The sequence below is a fragment of the Mustelus asterias genome, chromosome 13 (assembly GCF_964213995.1).
Source record: "Mustelus asterias chromosome 13, sMusAst1.hap1.1, whole genome shotgun sequence".
NCBI lineage: Eukaryota > Metazoa > Chordata > Chondrichthyes > Carcharhiniformes > Triakidae > Mustelus > Mustelus asterias.
Window position 1 is genome coordinate 105,614,271 of NC_135813.1, and position 26,602 is coordinate 105,640,872.

Consider the following 26,602-nt stretch of genomic DNA (forward strand, 5'->3'; position numbering starts at 1 on the left):
TTAATATGACTGACAAATGACCTCTGTCAAGCTTGTTTCAGCCACTGTTTCTGATCCTTTGACTGTGCAAATCTTTCTTCACATGCTTTGCAAGTCAAATTACAAGTAGGAAACCAATTATTGAGGTAAAGATGCTTGCCAACTTGGTTGGGGAAGTTGTTCATTCTCATTGTTACAAATCAAACATCTGCATGCTTTCTAAATTGAGACCCTGTATACTTGAGTTCATCTTTTTATTTTCCCTTTCCTCCTACCCCTCCCAAGATCACTGACATTTGTCTCCATAGGCCACACACCATTTCCTGAATCTGGGCACAGTCCTAATATTGGTCTTAATTGGTAATATTCTTGGCAGATATGGTAGCCTGCAGAGATTCACATCAATGGTTTTGATATCCAGTTATGGTTAGGCTATAGTTTCCACCATTGGGAAGACTGCAGCTATCACAAACTCTGTACCTGTGCCACCAATTTCATCCCCCTCTCTGGCTGTTCTTTCAGGCTGAACCAACTCTTTTGACACTGTATAGTCGTCTTCACAAATACTTCCACCTCAAATATTGACCCCCCCCCCCTTGTCATCTGTCACTGAAACTCACATCCGTGCCTTTATCCAGATCAAATTTTTGTAAAAATGGGCAGTAAAATTTACTCTTGGAGCATATCCATTTCTGTGGTGGATTATTTAGGTTGCAGTGTATAAATAGATGCCTCTTTTGTACTTTTTTTTGTCATTGTGAGGTTTAAATCGCTTAAGAATAGTTGCCTGTGTACTGAAGAGCAGTCTGACATTTTAGATGGATTAATACTTAATTTGTTAAATAGGTCATGAGTTTTAGTGTGAGAGCTAATTTTAATTGAAACTCACTCGTTTGAGCTGAAAGCTTGTTCAGTTCAAAACCTGGTTTCAAAGTGGTGCTGGAAGGAAGCAAAGCGTTCCACCTCCAGGATAAAGGGACAATCAGCTGAATTGCAGTTTTTTGGCCAGTTTGAGAATTGGTGGCTGATATATATTAAAAAAAAAGGAGATTGTAAAATTCTAATTGACTGTTTGGATTGAATGTTAAGTGCCTCATGAACTTAATTTAACATTCTACTTTTACAAGTTCTTCCCCTTTGTGTACATACATCAGTCACAAAGTTTAATTTAGGCTTGGTACCATTTTAATGTTTCCTTGTAAGGTTTTGGCAACTAAAAGTGTATGCAGACTTTTTAACTTGTTTCAATTGATTGAGCAAGATTTAATCTGATCTTGAAACCTTTTGAATGTTAAGCTCAGATAACTACTTTCATTCTTAGTCTGTTTCCTCTTTGCATTATTTACTTAAAGATAGTATAAATTTGAGAGCTTATCCAATAATCCAGATCCTATGGATTTTCCAAATTTCCCTGTAAAGCCTGTTTCTGCATCGCCACAACAGAATATTACATTTTAAGTGAAACACTAAAGCTGAAGGCAGTGACTTCCTCATGAAAGCCAAACATGGTACACAAAAATGAAAATTTAGTGAGAGAACTTGAGCAGCAAAAGTAGAGGTTTAGGTAGAAGTTGCCAGCAGAGTGAGTGATGAAGGCGTTGACAACAGTGCTGTCAAGTGGCTCTCAGCAATTACCTGCTCATTGTAAACTCACTAAGCATCAATGAGTAGACTCTTGTCTCCTAGAGTCCCTGAATGGTGATGGTGGTATTAGGGTATGAACAGTTGCACTGTAAGCTGTCCATTTACTTCTAAGGTGAATGGGAGTTGGAATCAAAAGTAGCTAATTAGCATTTCTATCTGGATGCAAGGTTAATTTATTTCACATTTGCCATGGAAAAGAGTGTAGTGGAAGACATTTTTCAAATCCGATTACAGCGTCCCCTTCAAGTCAGTGAATATTGCAGACAGCAGAGGTTTGGTGTGGTTAGCAGAGAAAAAGCTGCTTGGCTTTACGAGCTACCACAGCAGAATGCAGGAGGGAGACGGTTTCTAGTCAGAGGTACGCTCTGCAGCTGTCCAAAGATTCCAGGAGATTTGTCTTGGTATGGTTGAGGGAAGATGAATCATTGGAACAGGCTTTACTGTTGGTAGTGAATTTAAGGATCTCTGTAAACTGACAGAAATGCCTTGGGACAGTCACTCTCAAAGTTACTACTTGTGGGATCTGGGAACCCGTGGAAGCTGGGAGCAATTTGGACCATTTTGTGAAAAGAATTTTAATTCCATGGAGGGTGCTATGTGTAGAAAGGGGAAGTATTTCTTTTCTAGTTTAAAGCATTGTCTTCAAAAATAAGTATTTATTTCGTCAATAGTGCTTTTAGTCATTTGTTATAGTAAAAGTTTTAAAACTTGAAATCTTGACAAGTCATTCTTTTAGCTATTAACTGGAAACTCTCATTTTAAAAAAGTTATTGACCCCTTTTGGCGGGGGGAGGGGCTCGTCTGGATTTAAAATCCACAGGCAAAGTCTGCATAGACAATATTTCATAGTGCCTTTTGATATATTAATTGAAAAATTAAAAATGGCTTCTTGTGCCCTTTTCACCTTGATATCATGATACATTAACCTTGTGTTCAAATAGACATGCTTATTAGCTAACTTTGATCTCACCTCCCATTCATTTGAGAAATAAATGGACAACTATTTACAATTTGATAGCCAAAACACCTTTCTGGGTCTTTGGGAGACTCGGAGTCTACTTATTGTAAACTCAAACTGCTGTCATTGTCTCCAAGCATAAATATCTTGAACCTTCTCAACAAAATCTTTTATCTTACAAAATAAATTTCCTTTGATCTCTAATCAAGCAGCTCAAGTTTACTGTCAGGCAGGCTGCAGGACAGTTCACATGACTCTCCCTCATTTTGCCTAAATTTAAAACATTAATCTTATAAACTTCACAATTGTAACAATACAAATTCCCATTTTTGCTGTGATTTATGAAACTGCTCTTTCTTTTCCCCCATGTTCTCCCCATTGAAAACATTTGAATGCAACCAAACAGTAAGCCAGGATAGTTTGCATGTTGACCCCATTTTCCATTTGTTTTTGTGCCTTTGCTTTATGTTTACTTTGTTCTCAATACTTTCGGATTGTCATCAATAACCTCACTATTTAAGTGAGGACAATAGAAGACTGTTCTGTCCATTTAAGTTCAAGCTACTCTTGCCTTTCCAATGTATATCTCCTGGTGTCATTCTGTTGTAAAATAGTGTGTCTCTAATTCTGTGAAGGGATCTAGCTAACATGCTGTTTCATGGAGTTTTGAGTAAATCAAAACTGCTGTTTGCCTGGAACAAAAATAGAACATTTAAAATCAATATCAGTTCAGCAAAGGAAATGTGGGTTTTGTTTTTAGTCAAAACTTCAGTATTTCTTGTGCTAAAACTGGAAAAGCACGTTTAAATATCAGAAGAAATTGCGAGTTGAAATACATTTTAATTACTAAGTATGGGATTGCAGTAGAATAAGGACATATTCAGTGCTCTTTAAGGGTCATATTGATAACTATGATACATTCAAATGCACATGTTTAAGAGTGTTTTGGCTCGAGTCTCTAACACTCCTAGAAATTCCTCCACCGTTATTACAGACCTGGAAGTTACACCGTGACGAAATTCATGTGTGTTGCTTCAGGTTACCTGTCCTGAAATGCACATTCAATCTCCTTGCAGGGAGAAACCCCACAGAACCTCAATGGAACACATCCATGCCAAGATGGGCAAATTGGAATTCTCATTGAGCAAAGGGCTACCGTTGACTAAGACGTGCCCAGTCCAGTAGTAAACTAATTGCACCTTATCAGCTCAAACCACTGTCTCTGTAGGATATTGACTTGCAGACTTGCCTGATGCCAGCTACAAGGAATCGCTGCCCGAGTAATGGGTACACCAATTCATCTCCTATCCATTAATTAAAAGTACCTTGGCATACTGTTAACCTACCTGGTTAAGGCTCACAGAGGATCAACTTGGTTTCACTGTCAGGATTACTTTAAAAGTGAAGGTATTGCATTGACTTAAGTCTCTGCAGTTTTCAGTTTTTTAGTAGCAAGAAGTGCAGAATGCTGCCAAATGGAAACTGCTTTTCAGCAAAGTGAGTGAAATACTGTTTATGATCCTACCTATAAATATTTAATCAGAAACGAATAATCTCAGTAAAACATTAATGGATTCTAACCCACTTGCTTTTGAAAGTTCGGTTTATGGTAAAATTTAATACAGTGCTGCATGGGAAATAGCTTGTTTCTTTTCTGGGCCAACAATTGACATGGCATCCTGTTTAACAGCAGCACATCCTTGTTTGCAGCTGAAAGTGCAGAGTGAAAGAACTGACTGAACTTAAATGACCAGCCCAAAAATATATTGCTTCCACAATGCAGCATATAAATATACCTTAATGTGAAACTACAGTAGCATGTGTCGCATTGCATGGAATTCATAAGTGTCGTTTTACATTTAATTTTGACTGGCTTAGAAATTCTTTTTTTAAAAAATAATTAAAGCCTGACAAACTAGGATTGTAAAAATCTTGAAAATGTCACTTTGACCACTGTTTCCAAATGCCAAACCCATCCAGTGAGAAGCAATGCCAATATTTACTGAAAAGTGGATTGGAATTCTAAAATGAGAAACTTCAAGATCCTTCTGCATATGAAGCATAAAAAAAGAAAGGGATATACTGGACCAAGTAAAATACGTAAGGTTCTGCTGGGACTGGAATGTAAAATTCAGCCGTCCAGACATGGACCAAACCGCAGACAGAAAATGTTGAATTTGGACAAGCTATTGGTTGGCTCACACTTGGGATATTGCGTGTAGTTATGGACACCCCATTATTGAAAGGGTATTAAACCATGGAAAAGGTATACTGAAGGTTTGATACAGGAATGCCACATCACATGGATAAAGAGAGGCTCAGAACTTGGACCTTTTCTTCACTGAAATGGAAACGGATAAGGATTGCTCTAGTAGAGGTTTCCAAACTAATGAAAGACTTTCATATGGTGATAAACCACAGCCACTAGCATTTACATAGCACCATTAAATTAGAAAAGTATCCCAAGATGATTTCAAGCTCTTGACTAGCTGGCGAATTGGTAACAAGGGCCCATGGCTCCTGGTTATCAACAAGAAAGTGAAGGAGGAAGCTGAAATAAACTGTTTCCAACTGAGAGTTTTGAAATATGATCTGTTTTGAATGACGATTAAGGCAAATGCTATTCAGAGATTCAGCAAGTATTTGAAAGGGAAGGAAATAAAAGTTCAGAAATGATTAAGAATCGACAGTAAGCTAGAGAGAAAATACAGACATAATGGACCAAATAATGGTCTCTTATGCAGTAAATTCTGTCACATTTCACCAGACCTGGAATGTGGCCCAAACCAATAGATATGGGGTTATGGAGGAGCTGCTTGAAAAGGGGAAGTCTGATATTAATAGTTGTCTAGGAAGTTGGAGCTGAGCTGCTTTTACTGGCATGCAGATAAGAAAGCTTTTGAAATAATATTGCATGTTTATTTTTTGAAACGTAGGTTATTGGATGTGTTTAAGAAAATTCTCTCAGCCTCTAGTGCCGTATCGAGGGAGGGTAACACTGTTGGAACTGCTGTTCATTAGACGATACATGGCAGTATTCAAAGCTGAGCTGTGTCCCACCATTTTCTGTCAAATAGAGACATCAGAATCAAATTAACTGTTTCACTTCATTTCACCTTAGAACCATAGAATCCCTGCAGTGCAGAAGGAGGCCATTCGGCCCATCGAGTCTGCACCATCTGAAGGAGCATCTCGACCAGAGCGCCCCACCGCCCTATCCCCATTTACCATGGCTAATCCATCGAACCTACACATCTTTGGACACTAAGGAGCGATCCAGCTGCATATGTTTGTTACTACTTTAGGATAGAGATGAGGAGAATAGTTTTTTTTCCTCTGAGGATTGAGTCTTTAGAACTCTCTTCCTAAAAGGTGGTGGAAATAGTCTTTGATTATTTTTAAAGACAGAGGTAGGTAGATGGCTTTTTGAGGAGCAAGGGGATGAAAGGTCATCTGGGATCGATGGGATGTAAAATTGAGGTTACAATCAGATCAATCACGGAATGGCATGAAGGACTGAGTGGCTTACTCCTAATTTGTATGTTTGTATACATGCTCATATGTACTTGCTGTATGTATGTTCTAGCTGTATGTATGATTGCTGCCATATGTGCTTATGTTAGATGTGACACTTCAGTGCTATCTCATCATATAGAAGTGCTCTGAAATTTGAGAGATGTGATGATAAAAGAATACAAATTTTTCTTTTGGGCAGTCACAATTTATTGTGATTCACAGATTTGATATCTTTAAACAGCACAATTTCTTACCCCACAGTAGTACTCATGAGTCAATAATGTTTTACATCTTTACACTTCTGCATTTTTAAGTTCTTTTTTGACATCACTGTTTGTGTCTGGCTTTTCAGAAAGTTTCCTAATCTTTCTTACTAAGCAGCTGTCTGTCACTAGTTAGAATCTTCAAAAAATGAGTGTTCAACTGCCAGTGTTTTCAATCTTGTGATTGAATTTCCAGGTCTTAAGAGTGATCTATTGTTTCTAGGCAGAATGAAGTACCGCCCGAGGTATTGCGACAACGGGAATCCAAATGGCTGGACATGTTGAACAGCTGGGACAAATGGATGGCAAAGAAACACAAGAAGGTAAGACCAACCTGAAAAAATAAACTGCACCGTTGTTGACAATGCAGTAATTTAGTAATAAAACTTTAATAGTGCATATAAATGTTCAGATTTGTGCAATACAGTTTTAAATACTTGCAATGTAAAGAGATCTTCTACAGTAAGATGCAACTCACGGTATATTCAAAAATTGTGCTTTGAAAAACGATTGTGTTCCCAGCCTTAAAAACCTTAATTGGGAAGCCAGAAGATATAGCACTTCGATTTTTGGTAGAGAAGAAGAACCACCAGAATTGTTGCCTAGCAATAGTTAAATATTGATTGAAAGAAATCTTATTTATACCAGATGTGTAACTAGGCCAAGGTTTAGCCATTTGTAGCCATGGTTACTGCGCGATACTAAAAGAATGGAACAATCTCCAGTTGTATCACTCGACATTCTTAATCTAATTTTCTCTTTTGAAAGATTGTTGATCTGTTTCATAATTGAATCATTTGAAGCAACTCAGTTTTTAGATAGGGTCGTAGAAACCCTACTGTCCAGAAAGAGGCTATTCGGCCCATCAAGTCTGCACCAACAACAATATCATCCAAGGCCTATCCCCGCTTAATTACCCTGCTAATCCCTTTAACCTATCACATCCCGGAACACTAAATGTTAATTTAACATATCCAATCAACCTAGCCTGCAGATCTTTGGACTGTGGGAGGAAACCAGAGCATCCGGAGGAAACCCACGCAGACATGGAGAGAATGTGCAGTCTCCACACTAACAGTGACGCAAATCGGGAATCGAATCCAGGTCCCTGGAGCTGTGAGGCAGCAATGCTAACCACTGTGCCACCATGGCTTTGCAGTTTGACCTGTTATAGACACTTGTTCAGAGGCCCAGCATTGTAGAGTGCTGTTTTGCTAATGTGCAGGGCTGAAAAACGTTCAGATTACTATGCCATTCGACTAATCTGTTTTGTCTTCAACATTGAACAATCTGCCTTGAGCAGAATGGGGGAAAAAACGACTACTTCATCGCATCCTCTCGCCTCACTTCCGTTGAAGGCAACCTTTTTATTGCTTGGGTGCTTTTAGTGACTGGTTGAATGCATCCAAATTTTGGATTTTACTACTTTCAGTAAAGTCTGTTGTACTAAGTAACTGTTTCAAAGTGATCAACTTTTTTCTCCATATTATCTACCATTTCTTGGTTCATCTACTCACTTTGGAGTTTGCTTTTTAATAGTCAATATCTACTGCACTAATCACTTGGTTACACTTTCCTCTTGGGAGGAAGTTTAGAATACAGCCATTTTGCAATATGTTTCATGGTAGTTTTCTACACCTAATCCATTCCAAACTATTTGTACATTAACTGCAAGAATCTGTTTCAAATATAGCCTTTCCCCCAATGAGTCAGTGTTACACAAAATGTGGAACTGAGCCATGTAGACTGGAAAGGATCTCTTATGGCTCAGACTCTTGAAAGTGATTTCTCTTAACTGTTTAATACCACTTTCCATGAGCAGTGGTGCTCAGCTCCTTGTAAGTGTAGTATAGCTTAGATGGTTAACCACCATCATAATAAGCTGAATACTGAATTTTCTGTACTGTTAATTATTTCAGTATGAAGAATAACACTGCAAATTAGATTCATGCAGGGTAAAATATAATATTTGCATTGAAATGCTACAGAGGAAACAGCAGATACATGCAAAGTACAAGACAATGTTGTTATATATGCACTTTAATATGTAAAATGGGATTGTTTCACCTTGATAGCTCCCTTCAGCTCTATGAAGGACTTCAATAAACTGAAGTTGTCTTGGGTGCTTATGTTCCAAAATATTATTTTTTTCATGGGATGTGAGCATCGCTGGCAAGGATAGCATTTGTTGCCCATACTCGGACAAGTAGTCAAGAAGGCATATGGCATGCTTGCTTTCATCAGCCGGGGTATTGAGTTTAAAAATTGGCAAGTCATGTTGCAGCTTTATAGAACCTTGCACTTGGAACATAGTGTTCAATTCTGGTCACCACACTACCAGAAGGATGTGGAGGCTTTGGAGAGGGTACAGAAAAGATTTACCAGGATGTTGCCTGGTATGGAGGGCATTAGCTATGAGGAGAGGTTGGAGAAACTTGGTTTGTTCTCACTGGAGTGACGGAGGTTGAGGGGAGACCTGATAGAAGTCTACAAGATTATGAGAGACGTGGACAAAGTGGATAGTCAGAAGCTTTTTCCCAGGGTGGAAGAGTCAATTATTAGGGGGCATAGGTTTAAGGTGCGAGGGGCAAGGTTTAAAGGAGATGTACGAGGCAGATTTTTTACACAGAGTAGTGGGTGCCTGGAACTCGTTGCCAGGGGAGGTAGTGGAAGCAGATATGGTAGTGACTTTTAAGAGGCGTCTTGACATGTACGTGTATAGGATGGGAATAGAGGGATATGGTCCCCGGAAGGGTAGGGGGTTTTAGTCGGGAAGCGTGGTCGGTGCAGGCTTGGAGGGCTGAAGGGCCTGTTCCTGTGCTGTAATTTTCTTTATTCTTTGTTCTTTGTACTTAATTGCCCTTGAAAAGATGGTAGTGATGATCCGGATCTCAGTCTAAGTCTCAATCAGGAGGACATGCTCTAGATTCTCATTTAAGGAAGGGGCTTTCAATATTTCACATTTCTTTTATTTCTGCCCCCTCCCCACTAATTGAAGTATATTTCAATTAATTGTACAGCCACATTTGATTTATAATAATTGTCATGCAACTTTATCAGTTATGAAATCCAGTTAACCATCGAGCTTGTTTGTTTGGCTAGATTGTAGTCAAATAATTTAATGTCTAAACTAAGAAGCTATATAAGCGTTGAAAGTACACCAGGCAGTACTGCTGACAATTCAGAAACCAATAATAAGTATGAACTCAGTCACTCGGTTAAAATGTGTCCTGACCCACTGAGCAGAGTGGGGGAACAGACTGTTTTGCCAATGCCTAAATGCTTATCTTTCTAAATAGCTTTGACAAAATCTTGGAAATTTTTACTTTAATAACTCCAGATCCGATTATACACTGCCTATAATCTTGCAGTTTGACAAGAGTCCAATCCCCTATTTAAAGGCCACAAAAGCTTAAAAATTACACAAGTCTAAGTTGACATTTAACAGATGTGAGGTTCCATATTTGGTCTCTGCTTTATGGGTTAAAAATGGCCAAACTGTCTCAAATTTAGCAATCTTTCCTGAAAACTGTCTATATATGGTGCAATGAGATGGTGCAATCTGTACTGTGCATAGTTGAGGCCAATAGAATGTTTTAAATACTGTTGAAAATGGAAAATAACTACTTTCTTGTAGCCGTTTGTCCACAAGACAGGAAATACTTTGAATTGTAGATTTTGAAAACCATGCAAAGTGTTCTCTTTTGGGTATATTTATGGAATCCTTTTTCACATTTCCAGCCTCTTTAGGACTTTGCCTCCATGTCTATATTCCGGAGAGCATTGTCCATTAGCCAAGGTACTTTTAAATTGAAACTAGAAAGTCAGTCTCTGCAAATGTCCTATGCATTGTTTTTAAAATGAAGACCACAGAAGGCACTAGCCAGCACAGTATATTTATTATGACAATCGGCTGCCTAATCTCAATGGCAGATTTGTAACCCATCTTTTTATGATGTAATCTGGTTACATTTACTACTTTCTATCTTATCTAGAAATGTGCTGCCAACACCTGGCCTCTGAAGTCCATAATACTGGTCATGATTAAATTTCATACGGTAGTTTAAAGTTCCTAAGAGGGAATTTCGGATAAATTTTGTAGATTCCACAAAAGATTTGAGGGGGAAGGAAGTTGGTGTTAGAGGTTGTGATGTTTGATTGCTAAATCTTTTATATATTGAGAACTTGTGTTTCCATAATCAAATCAAGCCTCCACCCAAATTCTATTTTTAAAATATCTTTCATGTTACGGTAATCCTTTATTGTTTGCTAGAATTATAATCTATTTAGCTTAGGGCGGCACGGTAGCACAGTGGTTAGCACTGCTGCTTCACAGCTCCAGGGACCTGGGTTCGATTCCCAGCTTGGGTCACTGTCTGTGTGGAGTTTGCACATTCTCCTCGCGTCTGCATGGGTTTCCTCCGGGTGCTCCGGTTTCCTCCCACAGTCCAAAGATGTGCAGGTTAGGTTGATTGGCCATGCTAAAATTGCCCCTTAGTGTCCTGGGATGCGTGGATTAGCGGGTAAAATATGTAGGGATATGAGGGTACGGCCTGGGTGGGATTGTGGTCGGTGCAGACTCGATGGGCCGAATGGCCTCTTTCTGTACTGTAGGGTTTCTATGATTTTATGTTAATAGTTCCATATTTGACATTCCGTTGACCGCTTGTTGGGTTCTTGCTGAATATTTCAGTAACTAAGCTTACATGCACAGTACAAATAGGCCTTTACTCTTTTTTAATGCTGATCATGGAGGTATATCTCCGAGCATAAAGGAGACAGTATTTATACAAGTGATTTATAATTCTAGTACAACCAACCTTGCTGACCATTGAGTTTGTGTTCATTGGGCTAGGTGTTTGAATGCATCCACTTCATTTCTGACCACCCCACCCTAATAAGAAAAAGATTAAATAAAAAGCAAAGACTTGTATTATTTAACTATTTATCACCTTTCAATACGTATTGAAGTGATTCACATGCAATGAATTGCTTTGAAGTGTAGTGGCCATTATATAGACGAACAAAGTAACCAATTTCCTCACAGGATTGCACAAATTGTAATTAAAGGATAAGGACTGGTTTATCTGTTTTTGGTATTGTTTGAGGGAGTAACAATAGTTAGGATGCCAGTAGAATACTTCATTCTTTTTTGCAGTCCACTTGAACAGGCAGATTGTTTCTTTAACATTGGGAGGCAGTGGTGGTGTTTTGGTATTGTCACTGGACCAGAGACCTAGGGTAATGCTCTATGGCAGATGGTAGAATTTGAATTCAATAAAAATGTTGATAATTGTAAAAATCCATATGCTTCATTAATGTCATTTAGGAAAATTTGCCATTCTTCCTTGGTCTGGCCAACATATTTAACTCTTGCATACCCTCTGCAATGGCCCAGCAAAGCACTCCATTCTATTCAACCCACTATGAAGTCTGAAGGGAATGGAGTTGGAAATACTGCTCAGTATTGACTTGGGCACTGGAAATGACTGACAAACTCAGCTCTGTTGACCCTGCAAAGTCTCTCTCTTTTCACACATGCGTACACGCACAGATGAATCAGTACTCTATCTGGGGGAAACATTAAGAGGGGGAGGCAAGGGTGCAGAATGTACTCTGGCGGACTTCAATGCCTATTGCCAAGAGTGGCTTGGCTGCACCGCTACTAACCAAGCTAGCTGAGTCTTGAAGGATATAGCTGCTAGACTGGGCAGATGGTGAGGGAGCCAACAGGAGGGGAAAACATACTTGACCTCACCCTCATCAATCTGCCTTCTGCAGATGCATCTGTCCATGACAGTATCGGTAGGAATGACCACCGCATAGTCCTTGTGGAGACAAAGTCCTGTCTGCGCATTGAGGATGCCCTCAAACTATTGAAGGCACTGCATACTGCAATCTACAATATTCCGGCAATAGTACTGAAGACTAGTGCTCCAGAACTTGCCGTATCCCTGTCCCGGTATAGTTACAAAATTGGCATCTACCCAGCAATATGGAAAATTGCCCAGGTATGTGCTGTACACAAAAACAAGTCAAGTCCAACCTGACCAATTACTGCCCTATCAGTCTACTTTGAATCATCAGTAAAGTGATGGCAGAGGTCAACAACAGTGTTGTCAAGTGGCACTTGCTTAGCAATAACCTGCCCACAGTTGCTCAGTTTGGATTCCAACAGGATCATTTCGCTCCTGACCTCATTACGGCCTTAGTTCGAACATAGACAAAAGAGCTGAACTCCAGACGTGAAAGTGACTGCCCTTGACATCGAGTCAGCATGTGACCAAGTGTGGCATCAAGGAGCCCTAACAAAACGAGTCAATGGGAATCAAGGTGGGGGAAACTCTCCGCTGGTTAGCACAAAGAAAGATGATTGAGGTTATTGGAGGTCAATCATCTCAATTCCAGGGCATCTCTGCAGGAGTTCCTCAGGATAGTGTCTGAGGCCCAACCATCTTCAGCTACTTCATCAATTACCTTTCTTCCAACATAAGGTCAGATGTCGGGAAGTTTGTTGATTGTCCAATGCTCAACACTACAACTCATACTGAAGCAGTCAATGTCCAAATGCAGCGAAACTTGGACAATATCCAGGCTTGGGCTGGTGTGTGGAAAGTAACATTTGAACCATACAAGTGCCAGGTAATGGCCATCTACAACAAGAGAGGATCTAACCACCTCTTTGTGACATTCTATGGCATTACCATTGCTGAATCCCCCACTATCATCATCCTAGGGGATCAAAAACGGAACTAAACTGGACTGGCCATATGAATACTATGACTACTTGAACAGGCCTGAAGCTAGGAATCCTGCAAGTAAGTCAGCATCTGACTTTCCAAAGCCTGTCCTCCATCAACAGGGCACAAAGTCAGGAATATGATATATTCTCCACTTGCCTGGATGAGTGCAGCTCCAACAAAGCAAGTATCTCAACACCATCAAGGGCAAAGCAGCCTGCTTTATTTGCACCCCATTCACAAGCGTCCAATTTTCCCACCACTAATGCACTGCAGGAACTCACCAAGGCTCCTTAGACAGCACCGTCCAAACCCATGACCACTACCATCTAAAAGGACAAAGGACAGCAGATGCACAGGAACACCACCTGGAAGTTCCCCTGCAAGCCACTCACCATCCTGACTTGGAAATATGTTGCCATTCCTTCACTGTTGTTTGGTCAAATCCTGGAACTCTCTCCCTAACAGAGTTGTGGAAGTACCTTTCCCACATGGACTGTAGCCATTCAAAAAGGCAGCTCACTACCACCTTCTCGGAGAATTAGGGGTGGGCAATAAATGTTGGTCTAACCAGTGATGCTATAATCCTATGAATGAATATTTTTTATGAAAAGGACTGCACTTCTGGCAATGCAATCTCAGTAATATACTGCAGCCTCTCCTTAAATTATGTGCTCAAATCCTGGAATGGGACTTTAATCTACAGCACTCTAACCTTGTAACAAAAGTACTACTAACAATCCACACTGTATTAGACAACATGTGACAACAGCTTCACCCATGTTTCTGATTTGATTTCCTCCTCATTTCACTACTATCCTATGATTTATTGATTTTATAATGCCTTGAAACACTAAAATGGGCTCAAGTTTGTGTTGGTGGTGTTCTCTGCTTGAGCCAAGCCTGCTTTGTTTGCTCATTGCTTATGTTTTTTAAACATTCTTTATTTATCAAGCAACTAATTATGGCAGAAATTTCTGCATTCCAACTACAGAGTATCTTCTATACTCATTGTTTTCCAATTTGCAATCCTTGCTGTAAAACACATTTCCACCTTTTTAAGCTTTTAAAAAATCTTAGCATCACCCATAGATCATTGTTATGTCCATGTTGACTAACTGTTTGATCAGTTAATTGATATTTCATTTAAGTTCACAATTGTATGCAGTTTCTGGTCTGGTATTGGCTCTTAGACAGCAAAGATTTGGTAAAATAACTGTTGATTTAAAAAAGCCAAAAGGTGAATAAATGTGATATATAGAACAGTACAGGCCCTTCAGCCCTCTATGTTGTGCCGAGCTTTGGCCGAAACAAAGATCAAGCTATCCTACTCCACATCATTCTGGTGTGCTCCATGTACCTATCCAATAACCGCTTGAAAGTTCCTATTCAATACAATTTAAAAAGAATAAGATGTTGGATTTTTCTTTTGTCCTTGGACTGCCACCATTTTAATACTTTTCACCCCTTGGACTGACTTGTGTGACCACTGTACCTATTTATTTGCATACATTTGCATCAGAAATTCAACAACAATGCATCTCTCAAAATCTCTACCAATTCTTTTATGTACAGAATCATTTTCTAAGTTTATAATTTTTAATTCTGCAGAAACAGAACTTGGATTCAGGTGAACTACATCACTCGTGAATTTCATGGTTGACACACTGCACACAATTGAAAAGATTTATAATCAAGTATCAAAAATAAAAGGGAGAGAAATGTATCTGAACTGATCGATAATTTTGAAAAAACTGAAATTTTATAGTAAAGTAAACCAATAAGTTCAAAAATGTAATATTTAACTCCATCGATTTATTGTCGTATTTTGTTACTGGAGTACAAAATCAACTTTTCTTTCTTGAAGAAATCATAGCTTGTTAAGTTTCCAAGTTCATTCAACACAGGACAATTTAGGGAATTAATCCACCGCCCTTGTATAAAAGAGTAGGCCCATAGTTTGAAATGTCTTCAATATTAACAGAGTAATTTTTCCATGTGCAGTAATAGCAGCTTATGTAGTACTTTTAACACAGTAAAACCAAAGCGCTTAATTGGTGCATTATCCAACAAAATTTTACACTGAACAAAAGGAGGTATTAGGCCAGATGATGAAAAGCATAGCTGAAGACATAGGTTTTGAGAAAATTGAGGTGGTGTGACATTGCTGAGCTTTGGGACTAGGCAACTACAGCACAGGCACCAAAGGGGAAACTATTCCATTCAGGAGACAACAAGGATCAGATGAGCCCAGCTATCTTGGAGAGTTGTGGGCTTGGAGAAGATTACAGATCTAGGGAGGAGCAAGGCCATGAAGAGATTTGAAAACGAGGATAAGAATTTTCTTTGTTCAGGAGCCAATGTAGTTCAATGAGTACAGGGGTGTTGGAGGAATTGAACTTGTTGTAAGTTAAGACATGGGCACCAGAGGTTAAGGTGACCTCAAGTTTTACGGAGGTTAGAAACCAGCCTGGAACGAACTTGAATGGTCAAGTCCAGAGTAATAAGGGAATGAATGAGGGCTCAGAATAATGTGTGCAAAATGGAAAACGTGTAACAGACACAGCCATGTGAGTCTACCATTTCCATGAGAGATTCTTGAACTGTTTTGAATGCAATTAGATTGAAATTGTTCAAAAGTTCATTATTGTGGCATTAGCTCACCAGAAACAAGCGCAGTTATCACACCCACTCCTGCTCAGTTAACTGCTGCTTGTGAGAATTGCTATCTTCCAAGTCCTAAATTTACCCGAAGATGGGTGGTACCAGTTATTGTTGAGATTTCACACTTCAGTTAATCCAGACTTGGAAGCAGTTTTCTGCACATTGCTTCAGGAAAGATAGGAATCTATGGGTAAATTGCTTGTGAGCTTTTGTGAAACACGCAGTCTGGTACAGCATAGTTCAAATAAACTTTCAGGACATGCTTTCTAAATAGTTTTCCTTCCTGAGTAATTGTTCCGTCATGGTTAAACACACAGAACCGCCTTAAACTATGGGTGGATTTCATGCAGAAGAAGCCATTTAAAAGGGAATTTAAAGATAATTTTAGAGGTTGTTTTTTCCAAATTTCTAGCCTTCCATTTTTATTTTTCAGGAAGGATACTTGTACATTGACTGGAACTTTCTGTTGACTGTTTGTTAAATATTTGATAAATGTTTCGTGCAATCATTTAACTAGAAACTAGGGTTGGGTCATGGGGGTAACAGATAATTTGAAAGGAAAGGTGAGGAGCTCAAATGACAAGTTGTCAGTATTAAGGAGAAGAGGTTGGTGTGACTTGATGATTAGTGCCATATTGTCACGGTCACAGTTTGGGCAGGGAAATTGGTGGAAAACATAACAGACATGGAGGTGTCAGTAAGGGAAAAGATGTCACTTGTCAACTAATAGATCACCCACAAAATTGTGCCTTATTTACAAGGGAAAGGATAATCTGGAGGGAAATGTGGAGAGGGACAGTGATTGCTGGCATAGCTGAAGTGGGTACAGGTGGTTGGAATGAATGGATTGGGAAGAAGATTGGCAAAGTTGGCATGAGGGGGTGTTGAGGCACTTGAAGCAGCAACAGGTTGCAGTAGTGCCTTTGAATCTGCATTAAGCAATTCCTTGAATTCATTTGGGTACTTGGTGGATGCATCTCAACATGTTAAGAAACTTGCATTTATGTAGCACCTTCACTTGGAATAATTCACAAAAACACTTTTTTAATGCCTTTTGATGTTTGCCAAAGTTCACTGTATAAGAATATGGGATTAAAGGGATGGTGGTAATATGAATGTGATTGGTCAGGGGATAATGTGATGAACTGATGTTGTAATGACTGGGAAGAAATGTTAATATGGGCTCTCCAGAGATAGATATTGGGACTGGTGCTTTTCTTAGATTAAATGACTTAAACTTTGAGACCGAGAGTATTGTTTTGAAGTTTGCAAATAATACAAAACTTGGCAACGTATAAGTTAATAAGATAGTATCACACTTCAGGAAGACATGGACAGACTGAAAAAATGGGAAGAGACATCTCAAATGTCATTTAACATAGAGAAGTTGAAATTATGTACTTTGGGAAACAGAGTCACAATGGTCCTATTTTAAGGGATCTGGGCGTACATATTTACAAATCTTTAAAGGTGATTATCAAGTTGATAAGGTGGTTAAAGTGTATGGGGTTCTTGGCTTTATGAGTGCATTGAATACAAATGCAAGGAAGTCATGCTAAACTTTTATAAATCACTGGTTAGGTTTCAGCTGGATTACCATGTACAGATCTCATTTGCAGAGTTATTGGAGAGGTAACTGGGATAAGGGAATAAATTAGACAGCTCTTAAAAAGCTGGACAGGCTTGATGGGCAGAATGGCCCCTTCTGGTGCTGTAAGATTCTATAATTCTGTTCTATGTACAGTTATTATAGGGAAAGGATCAATTTTTTTGCAGTGTGGCAGATTGAGTGGTTTTAAAATTTGAAAAATTCAAATGCATGTTCTTTATACAATTTTGTTTCCTAGTTGGTTAGTTTTTTTTTCCTAATACATGAATTTATGTTCCACATAATCTTTTAATTTGGTGAATGTGTTGAGAGTTAAGTGCATTAATTTAAACTTGAAATGCAAATCCAATTCTGCTCTTACTCCTGCCAGAAAATGCATGAAAACATATCCTGTATAGTGTTGGAAGTCAAACTCAGCACTAATGCAATGAACACTTTGCATGTTTGTTGTAAACTTCATTAGGGGACATAGAAACTAATGGAAAGCACTCCTTAGTGTTTATAATAAACTTGTGTATGATGTTTTAATTTAATATGAATATGCAAAGCACTTCTTTTGGGTTTTTAAAAAAACCTTTTTTTATTGCAGGTCCTTATTCTAATGTTTGGAATTCAAGTACTTGGGTCTGTCTCATTTGAATATCATACAGTACCACTGGAGAATACTAAATATAATCCTTGATTCTTTTTGCTTTTCATTGGGCTTTATATTCGTGACTGATGGAAAACAGCTGAATGAATCTATTCCTTAACTGTTGCATCCTCAAATTATGGTTTCAGTGGACTCTTGCTAACCTGTGACTTCATTTCGAAAGTAATTGAAAACAGATTTTTATAAAGTTCAGCATGCAAAGCAAAAAGCAGAGGCTAATTATTTTCTTTTGCTTGGTTTCAAGATCTTAATTCGCTGCAGAAGTTTTTCATAATTCAGTAAGATGTTGTAGACCTGGAACAATGTAGTAATTCACCTATAAGCCATGAATAGTCTTTTATGCACTTTAATTATTTTTCTTGCATGCAAGCTTGTTAAATTTGAATGGAACACCAAAATCAGGAAAGCATTAAGGGCAGCCAACAGCTTGCAGGAGGGAGTTGGATCAGTTAAGCAATTGAGGAGAAACTGAAATGTAACACTGTGCATACTGAGAAGTACAAAAGCACATTATAGCGTACAAAAGCACATACACCTTGTAGATTTTGCTCAGACGCATTGGGGATGTGAGGGGAACCACAGACTTGTGCATTTGTAACTTTCAAATTTGAGATGATACCAAAACATACCAGAACAAGACTTTGAAGGTTTGACTGGGGTTTTATATTGCACAATATATATGGCATTGTGTCCAACAGGTTGATGCAATGCTTCTACTGTGCATGGCAGATTTGGCATGCTTTCCACTTTGTATTACTTTGCTTTTCATTATCAGCCTATATCACTCACTAGTAGCAATGCGAAAAAGGGAGCCAAATGTGTAAACCTCTCTGTCAATACACAGCTTCTCCAATGGCAAGTCTTCAGCTGTGCCGCCTTGTGGTAGCATGGAAAATAAGTCCCGTTTGGCTTCAGGGTAAAGCTTCAGAGGAGCTTGGAAGAGGATGCATGAGCTAAACGTCCAGCTATGGGCAAATAGCTCCACTGCCTTGTGGGTACCACAGGAGAGTTGGAGGCTAAGAGAGTAAATCCTGACACAATCTGGATTGGCGTCCAAAGACGGACTGATGTCTAAATATGTCATCGTTCTGGCAACTGCAAGGAAGTCGGTGCCAAGGGTAATGCTTTGCATTCCTTGGAACTCATCCAGTAAGAATGAGATGGAGACTCTTTTGGCTATTCCAGAGTCTCCATAAACTTACCCCAGGTTTGCACCTTGGAGAGGACACTCCAGTTTTGCGGCAGAGCATAACATATCATGAGAACAATTACAAAATCAATTAGGAGAGGTAGTGACGTAGTGGTATTGTCACTGGACTCTAATCCAGAGACCCAGAGCAAGTTCTGGGATCTGGGTTCAAATCCCACCATGGCACGTGGTGAAATTTGAATTTAATAAAAATCTTGAATCAAGTCTAAAGGCAACCATGAAACCATTGTTAATTGTTATAAAAACGCATCTGGTTCACTAATGTCCATTAGGGAAGTGAATGTGCTGTCCTCAACTCGTCTGGCCTACGTGTGACTCCAGATCCATAGCAATGGGGTGGAACGGTGGCACAGTGGTTATACTGTTGCCTCACAGCGCCAGAGACCCAGGTTCGATTTCCAGCTTGGGTCACTGCGGAATTTGAACATTCTCCCCATGTATGGGTGGGTTTCCTCCCACAGTCCGAAAAACGTGCTGGTTAGGTACATCGGCCATGCTAAATTCTCCTTCAGTGTACCCGAACAGGCGCCAGAGTGTGACGACTAGAGGATTTTCACAGTAGCTTCATTTCAGTGTTAATGTAAACCTACTTGTGACAATAAATAAACTTTAAATGTGGTTTATTCTCAAATGTTCTCTGAAATGGAGGGCAGTCAGGAACGGGCAATAATTGCTGACCCAGCCAGCAACTCGCATCCCATAAAATGAATTTTTAAAGAAATGAGTCCGTCGTGTCCCACTTTTCTGCCACCGGCCAGCTTAAGTTGGGCAAGTAAGATGCTGATCCGCCTTTGTTCCTCTCATCAGTGGGTGCTTGGAACTTTGGGTCTATTTGATTGTGCAGAATCCATTGCAAACAAAATGGAAGATGATAATTCTTCTGTTAGCATGCTGGAACTTCAGGACCACGTGCAGGGGATGACAGACACTTGCAGCTGGTCAATAATGCATGCAAGACAGCAGTGATTGACATGGAACTTCATAGGTGCAACATAGTTTTTCTACAAGAGACCAGGCTTGCCCTGAGCAGCTCACTGAAACGGCACGGTGGCACAGCGGTTAGCACTGTTGCCTCCACGCCAGGGACCCGGGTTCAATTTCAGCCTCTGATAACTGTGTCTGTGTGGGTTTCCTCCGGTTGCTTCAGTTTACTCCCATAATGCAAAGATGTGCAGGTTAGGTGGATTGGCCACGCTAAATTGCCCCTTAATGACCAAAGATATGTAGGTTAGGTGAATTAACCATGGAAAAATGCACAGGGTTACGGGGATAGGGTGGGGGCCTGGGTAAGATGCTCTGTCAAAGAGTCAATGTAGACACGATGGGCCGAACAGCCTCCTTCTGCATTGTAGGCATTCTGTGTTTCTATGAAAAGTGAGCCAAGTGTAAGCTTTGCTATAAGGAACTCGGACACCTCCCCCCTCCCCTCCCCCCTCCCCTCCCCCCAACCATGTTCACTGCATCTGCCTCTCGACTCAAATGCGGTCAATTAATTTGAATGTACACGCTTCCAACACTCCATTAGAAGTGAGAGACCCATTCTATGAGAAACTTGACACTTATCAACAGAATCCCTAAGTTGGAACATCTTCACCAGACATCGTCGTCTGGGAATTATAAATTATAAATGAGAATGGACTGAAACTACTTGAACTTTGTGTAACTAACGCCTTCCTTTAGAACAAACCATGCCTCAAGTTGTCCTAGAGACCCCCAAGCTCAGGCTGTTAACACTACCTGATTATCTGATGATCCCCAGCCACGACTCTGAATAGCAGTATCTGCACAAACTTCTCTGTCTCCGTTGGAGGGAGTGTGCAGTGCCTCAGGAAATGCATGGTGCAAAAATAATGGCAAAACAAAGGTAACCACAGTGATTGCAGCAATTATTGAGGCATCTCCCTGCTGGGCAATGTATTGCTCTCATCAAACTGCAGATCCCAACGTGGTTTCAGAACTGGAAAATCTACAATAGACATGGTTTTGTCTGGCAGCTGGAGGAGAAATACTGTGAACACTGGAATGTGTGGTCACATGTACAAGTTGGGGATGGGGGTGGGGTGCATGCATTGGAGAGGTACAGAGAGGATAATGGTACCAAGTGTAAGGGGTATTGATGCAAAGTTTATGGCTTGAAATTCCTAAACTGGGGTTGGGGAATGCTAAAGGCACATTGTGGCAGCACATTGAATGGGCATGACCTGGTAACATTGGGTCTCTGCCTGGTTTTTTTATGCTGCTCAATTCTACTGGAAGAGATGAGACACTGTTTCTCAAACACATCATTACCCTTATTTCTAAGTACACCTGGTGATGCAATTGTTTAATTGCTTAGTTTTGGGGTGATTCAGTCATTCTAACACGACAAGACTTGATCCTGGCAAAAATAGGATTCACAAGTATTTCATTTGCCAGAACAATCAATTGGAAATTGAAAACCTCAATGTTTAACCATTTGTACAGTTTCTTTTCATCTTGCTCTGTCATTGGCAACTCATGTGGCAAGGCCTACAAGGAAATGCCTTCTATCCTACACACACCCACACTCTCTCTCTCTTAGGAAGTACGTTCAAAATAAAAGCTGAAGTAAGTTGTTGGAAATAATGACAGTTTACATAGAAACAAAAAAATAGGAGCAGCGATGGGCCCTTCGGGTCTGCTCTGTCATTCATTATGAGCATGGCTGATTATCCAACTTGGTAACCTGTTCCTGCTTTCCCACCATATCCTTTGATCCCTTTTAGCCCCAAGAGCTACATTTAACTCTTCCTTGAAAACCTATAGGGGTGAATTTTCCCATTCCACCCACCACGGAAATTGTAGCGGACGAGGGACCATGGAAATGTCCATTGACCTTGGGCAGGATTTTCCTGTTTTGGGGTGAGCACAGCTGGAAAATCCCACCCAAAATGTTTTGTCCTCAACTGCTTTCTGTCATAGTGAATTCTACAGTCTTACCACTCACTGGGTGAAGAAATTTCTCCTCATTTCAGTCTTAAATGGTTTACCCTGTATCCTTGAACCGTGACATCTGGTTCTGGATTCCCCTGCCATCGGCGGCATCTTTCTTGCATCTACCCTGTCAAGTCTTGCTAGAATTTTATAGGTTTCTGAGGTCTCCCCTCATTCTTCTAAAGTCCAGCGAATGTAATCCTAACCAACTCAATCTCTCCTCATGTCAGTCCTACCATCCCAGGAATCAGTCTGGTAAACCTTTACTGTAGCAAGACATCCTTGCTCCTGTACTCCACTCTCAATGAAGATCAACGTAGTATCTTCTTCACCACCTGCATGCTTGCTTTCAATGACTTGTGTACAACGACACCCAGGTCTCATTGCATATTCTTCTTACCCAACCTGTAGCCATTCAGATAATCTGCCTTCCTGTTTTTGCTACCAAAGTGGATAACCTCACATTTATTACACTGCATCTGCCATTAATTTGCCCACACACTTGTCCAATCCATACTGAAGGATCTCTGCACCCTCGCAGCTCACCCTCCCATCCAGCCTTGTCATCTGCAAATTTGGAAATATTACATTTAGTTTATTTATTCTGCAGTTCATCGTTAATCCTGAACTTTGTTCTATGATTATACTCCTGATTTTGTGATATTGTCTTTTATCCTGACAAAGGTGTATGATATATGAGCACAGAGGTGATAATCACCTGTTATCTTGTTATACGGCAAAAATCAGGATTGTCCATTTTCTCTCTCTGCTGGTATTCATCCACTGGCGTGCTCTGGTGGTATGAGGAAGGCCTTAATTTGGTGTGAATTGGTGTTTGCATTCATTCTAGGATTGATGTATGGTACCGAGGGAGCAGGGTGAGTAAGGGGGTCTGCCCACCATTCTTCTGGCTCTGTCAAATTCTAATTCTTGGGTTTCAGTGTTTGCAATGTGGAGATTATTTCCTTATTTGGGAATTGATTGTGGATTTCCTTTCTATTGGGAGCTGAGTTGGTTGTATGACGTGAGGGTTGTACACTATTTACCTTAATGTGCTGTAATCCTTGCATTTACGTTGAGGGACTACATTTTCTGGTACCCTTCACTTTATAGATAAGATGAATAGTGTCACAGCATGATCGCAGGTGGGTGGTTTGGTATAGGGATGGTTGGTATGGCCTTAAGTTTTCATTGTGGGTGAGTAAAATCTCTGTTAGCACTATGGGTGTCATAACCAACTCGCGCCTCATAGCATTGTAGTTTCTTTTATTTAGATTCAGGACCCTAGTCTCAGAATGAACTACGTAACTTTCCATCTTGATTAAGTATTCTATCATATGGTCGCTCGCAAGGGGCCTCGCACAACTAGATTGCAGTCATTCCTTTCTCATTGCACAATATCCAGTCGAGGATGGCCTGTTCTTCAGTTGGTTCCTTAACATATTGGTCCAGAAAACAGTCCCATATATACTCCTAGGAATTCCTCCTCAACGGTATTGTTACTAATTTGATTTGCCCAATCAATATGTAGATTAAAGGTTTGGGGAGAATCAACTTGTTCAATTCACCCACATTTCATTTCTAAATTAGTCTAGTTGAACCAAAATACAATTGGCTGACTTCATCATTGACTTTTTTTTAAAAAAAAGCAAGACCATTAAAGAAAGTTAATGTTGTGTTATGCTTGTTTATTAACATTTCTACCTTTTCCACCACAGGTAAAACTACGATGTCAGAAAGGCATTCCACCCTCGCTACGAGGACGAGCTTGGCAGTATTTGTCAGGAAGTAAAGTAAAAATGGAACAGAACCATGGGAGGTTTGACGTGAGTATAAACCAAAAAATTATTGAAATCACTAACAGTATTAGGAAATCTTAATGGATCTCTTTACCCCATTGATGCCACTGACTGTTATACAGTAGTTTCTCTCCTCTCTGTTGTCCACAAGTTCTTGACATTTTTGTAAAAGCAAAATACTGCATATGCTGGAATCTGAAACATATGCAGAAAATGCTGGAAAATCTCTGCAGGTCTGGCAGCATCTGTGGAGAGAGAATAGAGTCAACGTTTTGAGTCTAGGTGACCCTCTCCCTATAGATGCTGCCAGACCTGCTGAGATTTTCCAGCATTTTCTGTTTTTGTGTCCTTGACACTTTTGCTGGAGTAAGGATCCAAAGGTGCCTCATCCTCTAGCACCTTGCCTAAGCTCACATTTGAGCCCAGGTGATGTCTGAATGCAAAGTACCAGTTACTGAAGCAGTTCACAAGCATTTCCTGTGGGAGTTGTCATTCTTGTATTTCTTCAGAATGGGAACCCAAATTATTTTTTTTTCTTTTTTGAATCAATAAACAGCAACACCTTCCCTCTTCCTGGCCACTGTCTGAGGCTGATCGAAGCTGTTTGCAACTTTCTTGACTTAATTTACTGAGTTTAGCTTCTGGTTCCAATCCTATCCATTACCAAGATTGCCTATTTTGACTTCCATTACATGTTTGTCACCCTTTGTTGCCTTAGCTCATCAGATTAAACCCTTATCTCTCATCCATACCTTTTGTTACTTAGAAAAATTACTGTGCCACTGTTAAATGTCTCAATGTTAAAATTTTCATCCTTGCTTTCAGATCCCTCCATGGTCTTGCTCCTCCTGATCTCTATAATTTCCTTCAGCCTCATAATGATCAGTGATATCTGTGTTCTTCTAATTTTGATCTCTTGAGCATTCATGATTTTAATCCCTGTATTATTGGTGACTCTGCTGTCAGTTGCCTAGGGCCCAAGCTTTGGAATTCTCTCCCTATCCCCCTCTGCCTTGTTTTCCTCCTTTAAAAAGCTTATCAAAACGTACCTCTATGTTGAAGATTTTGGTTGTGACCTAATAATGTGTGTGCCTCAGGACCATAATTTGTTTTATAATGCTCCCGTGAAGTACTTGGGGTATTTCATTACATGAAAGACACTATGTACATATGTTATTGTTGTACTTTACTATGTTAAAATGTGCTATATAAATGTTTGTTGTTGACATCATCCAGTAAGGAACAAAAGAATGGTAAAATAGGCCGTACACAGATTTTACATAACCCTGTAAATTAGTCTGCTTAAGAGCAATTGTTTTCTAAATTTTATCATTAAAATATTTTCTAAAATATTTTAATATATCCTGTTGTGTTAACTTGTAGTTGGTACAGTCTGCAAGCTTATCAAACAGTTTTACGCTGCATCAAAATAATTATTAGTCTGATGGATATAATGGTTGTTTACATTAGGAAATGGATCAGTCACCTGGAGATCCAACCTGGCTTGATGTAATAGAAAGAGATCTGCATCGCCAGTTTCCTTTTCATGAGATGTTTATTGCTAGAGGTGGCCATGGGTAAGCTCATGCTTTCTATACTTGATATTATTAAAGATGTAAATCGCAATGTTAAAGGAAATGTGATTTTTACGCAAAGGACAGCTTTATTAAACACTTGGGAATCATTTAAACAGATTATTTTTATTACAATGTGAAGCCCTAAGTCCATCTATCTGAAATGCTACTTCATGTAAACGGACATGTTGGAGTGAGGTATGGCAGCTCTGTATGAAGCTGCAATAAATAGAAGGATGCAAAACTTTAAGGATTCTAATAAAGAACAAATGAGTACTTATTGCTCAACGTTACTCTTATCTCCGTTAAGAGCTGTGGGTTTAATGCTGAACTTTCAATCCCAGCAGACACTTCAGTGCAGGGCCAAGAATGAAATGAATTTTTATTTGTGTTGCCTTTCATGATCTTGAGATGTCCCATTAATTCACCTTGCTTACATATTTGAAGGTTTAGGAATTCATCAAGTTAGTTCTTTCAGTGTTATGGTAATTACTGTTCACATATGAGCAAAAATCAGGTGGCATTTTAATGATGTGACTTTTAAAGATACTGTGTGAATGCATCCTCTTCAACTTGATTAAAAATGGAGAATATGCTTGTCATGCTTAAATTTGAGGGGAGTTCAAGAGCTGAATGTGGGGAATCTTTGTGAAACCAGATGAATGTTTTTGAATGGAATGCCTTCAAGTCAAACATAACCTGAGAAATAGGTGGAGCGGTTACATGAGCAAAAGTATCCAGAAGAAAAATTGAATCTATAGGTGTTTACAGTGAAGGAAGAGTGTGCTCATAACCAAATCTAGGTCCAAATGTCACGGAAATGTTTTTTTTTGTCATTTCAAAATTCAGTTGACTCTTTATTTATTTTAGGCAACAAGACCTTTATAGAGTTCTAAAAGCATACACCATTTACAGGCCAGAGGAGGGTTACTGTCAGGCACAGGCTCCAATTGCTGCTGTTCTTCTTATGCACATGCCTGCTGAGGTAAGTGAATTCATGTTTTTCCTCATTCTTCAAAACCAATTCAGAAACTTGTTTTGA

At 39.6% G+C, this 26,602-nt stretch overlaps 1 protein-coding gene across 1 annotated transcript in view; it reads left to right on the top strand.

Moving 5' to 3' along the window:
* The window catches only part of LOC144502979 (TBC1 domain family member 10A-like), a 73,896-nt gene that overhangs the window by 16,633 nt on the left and 30,661 nt on the right, over positions 1-26,602 (top strand). The window contains exons 2-5 of the mRNA XM_078227431.1: positions 6,584-6,683; positions 23,906-24,013; positions 25,457-25,563; positions 26,431-26,545. Coding sequence (XP_078083557.1) covers positions 6,584-6,683; positions 23,906-24,013; positions 25,457-25,563; positions 26,431-26,545 — 430 coding nt within the window. The remainder of the gene's footprint in view (positions 1-6,583; positions 6,684-23,905; positions 24,014-25,456; positions 25,564-26,430; positions 26,546-26,602) is intronic.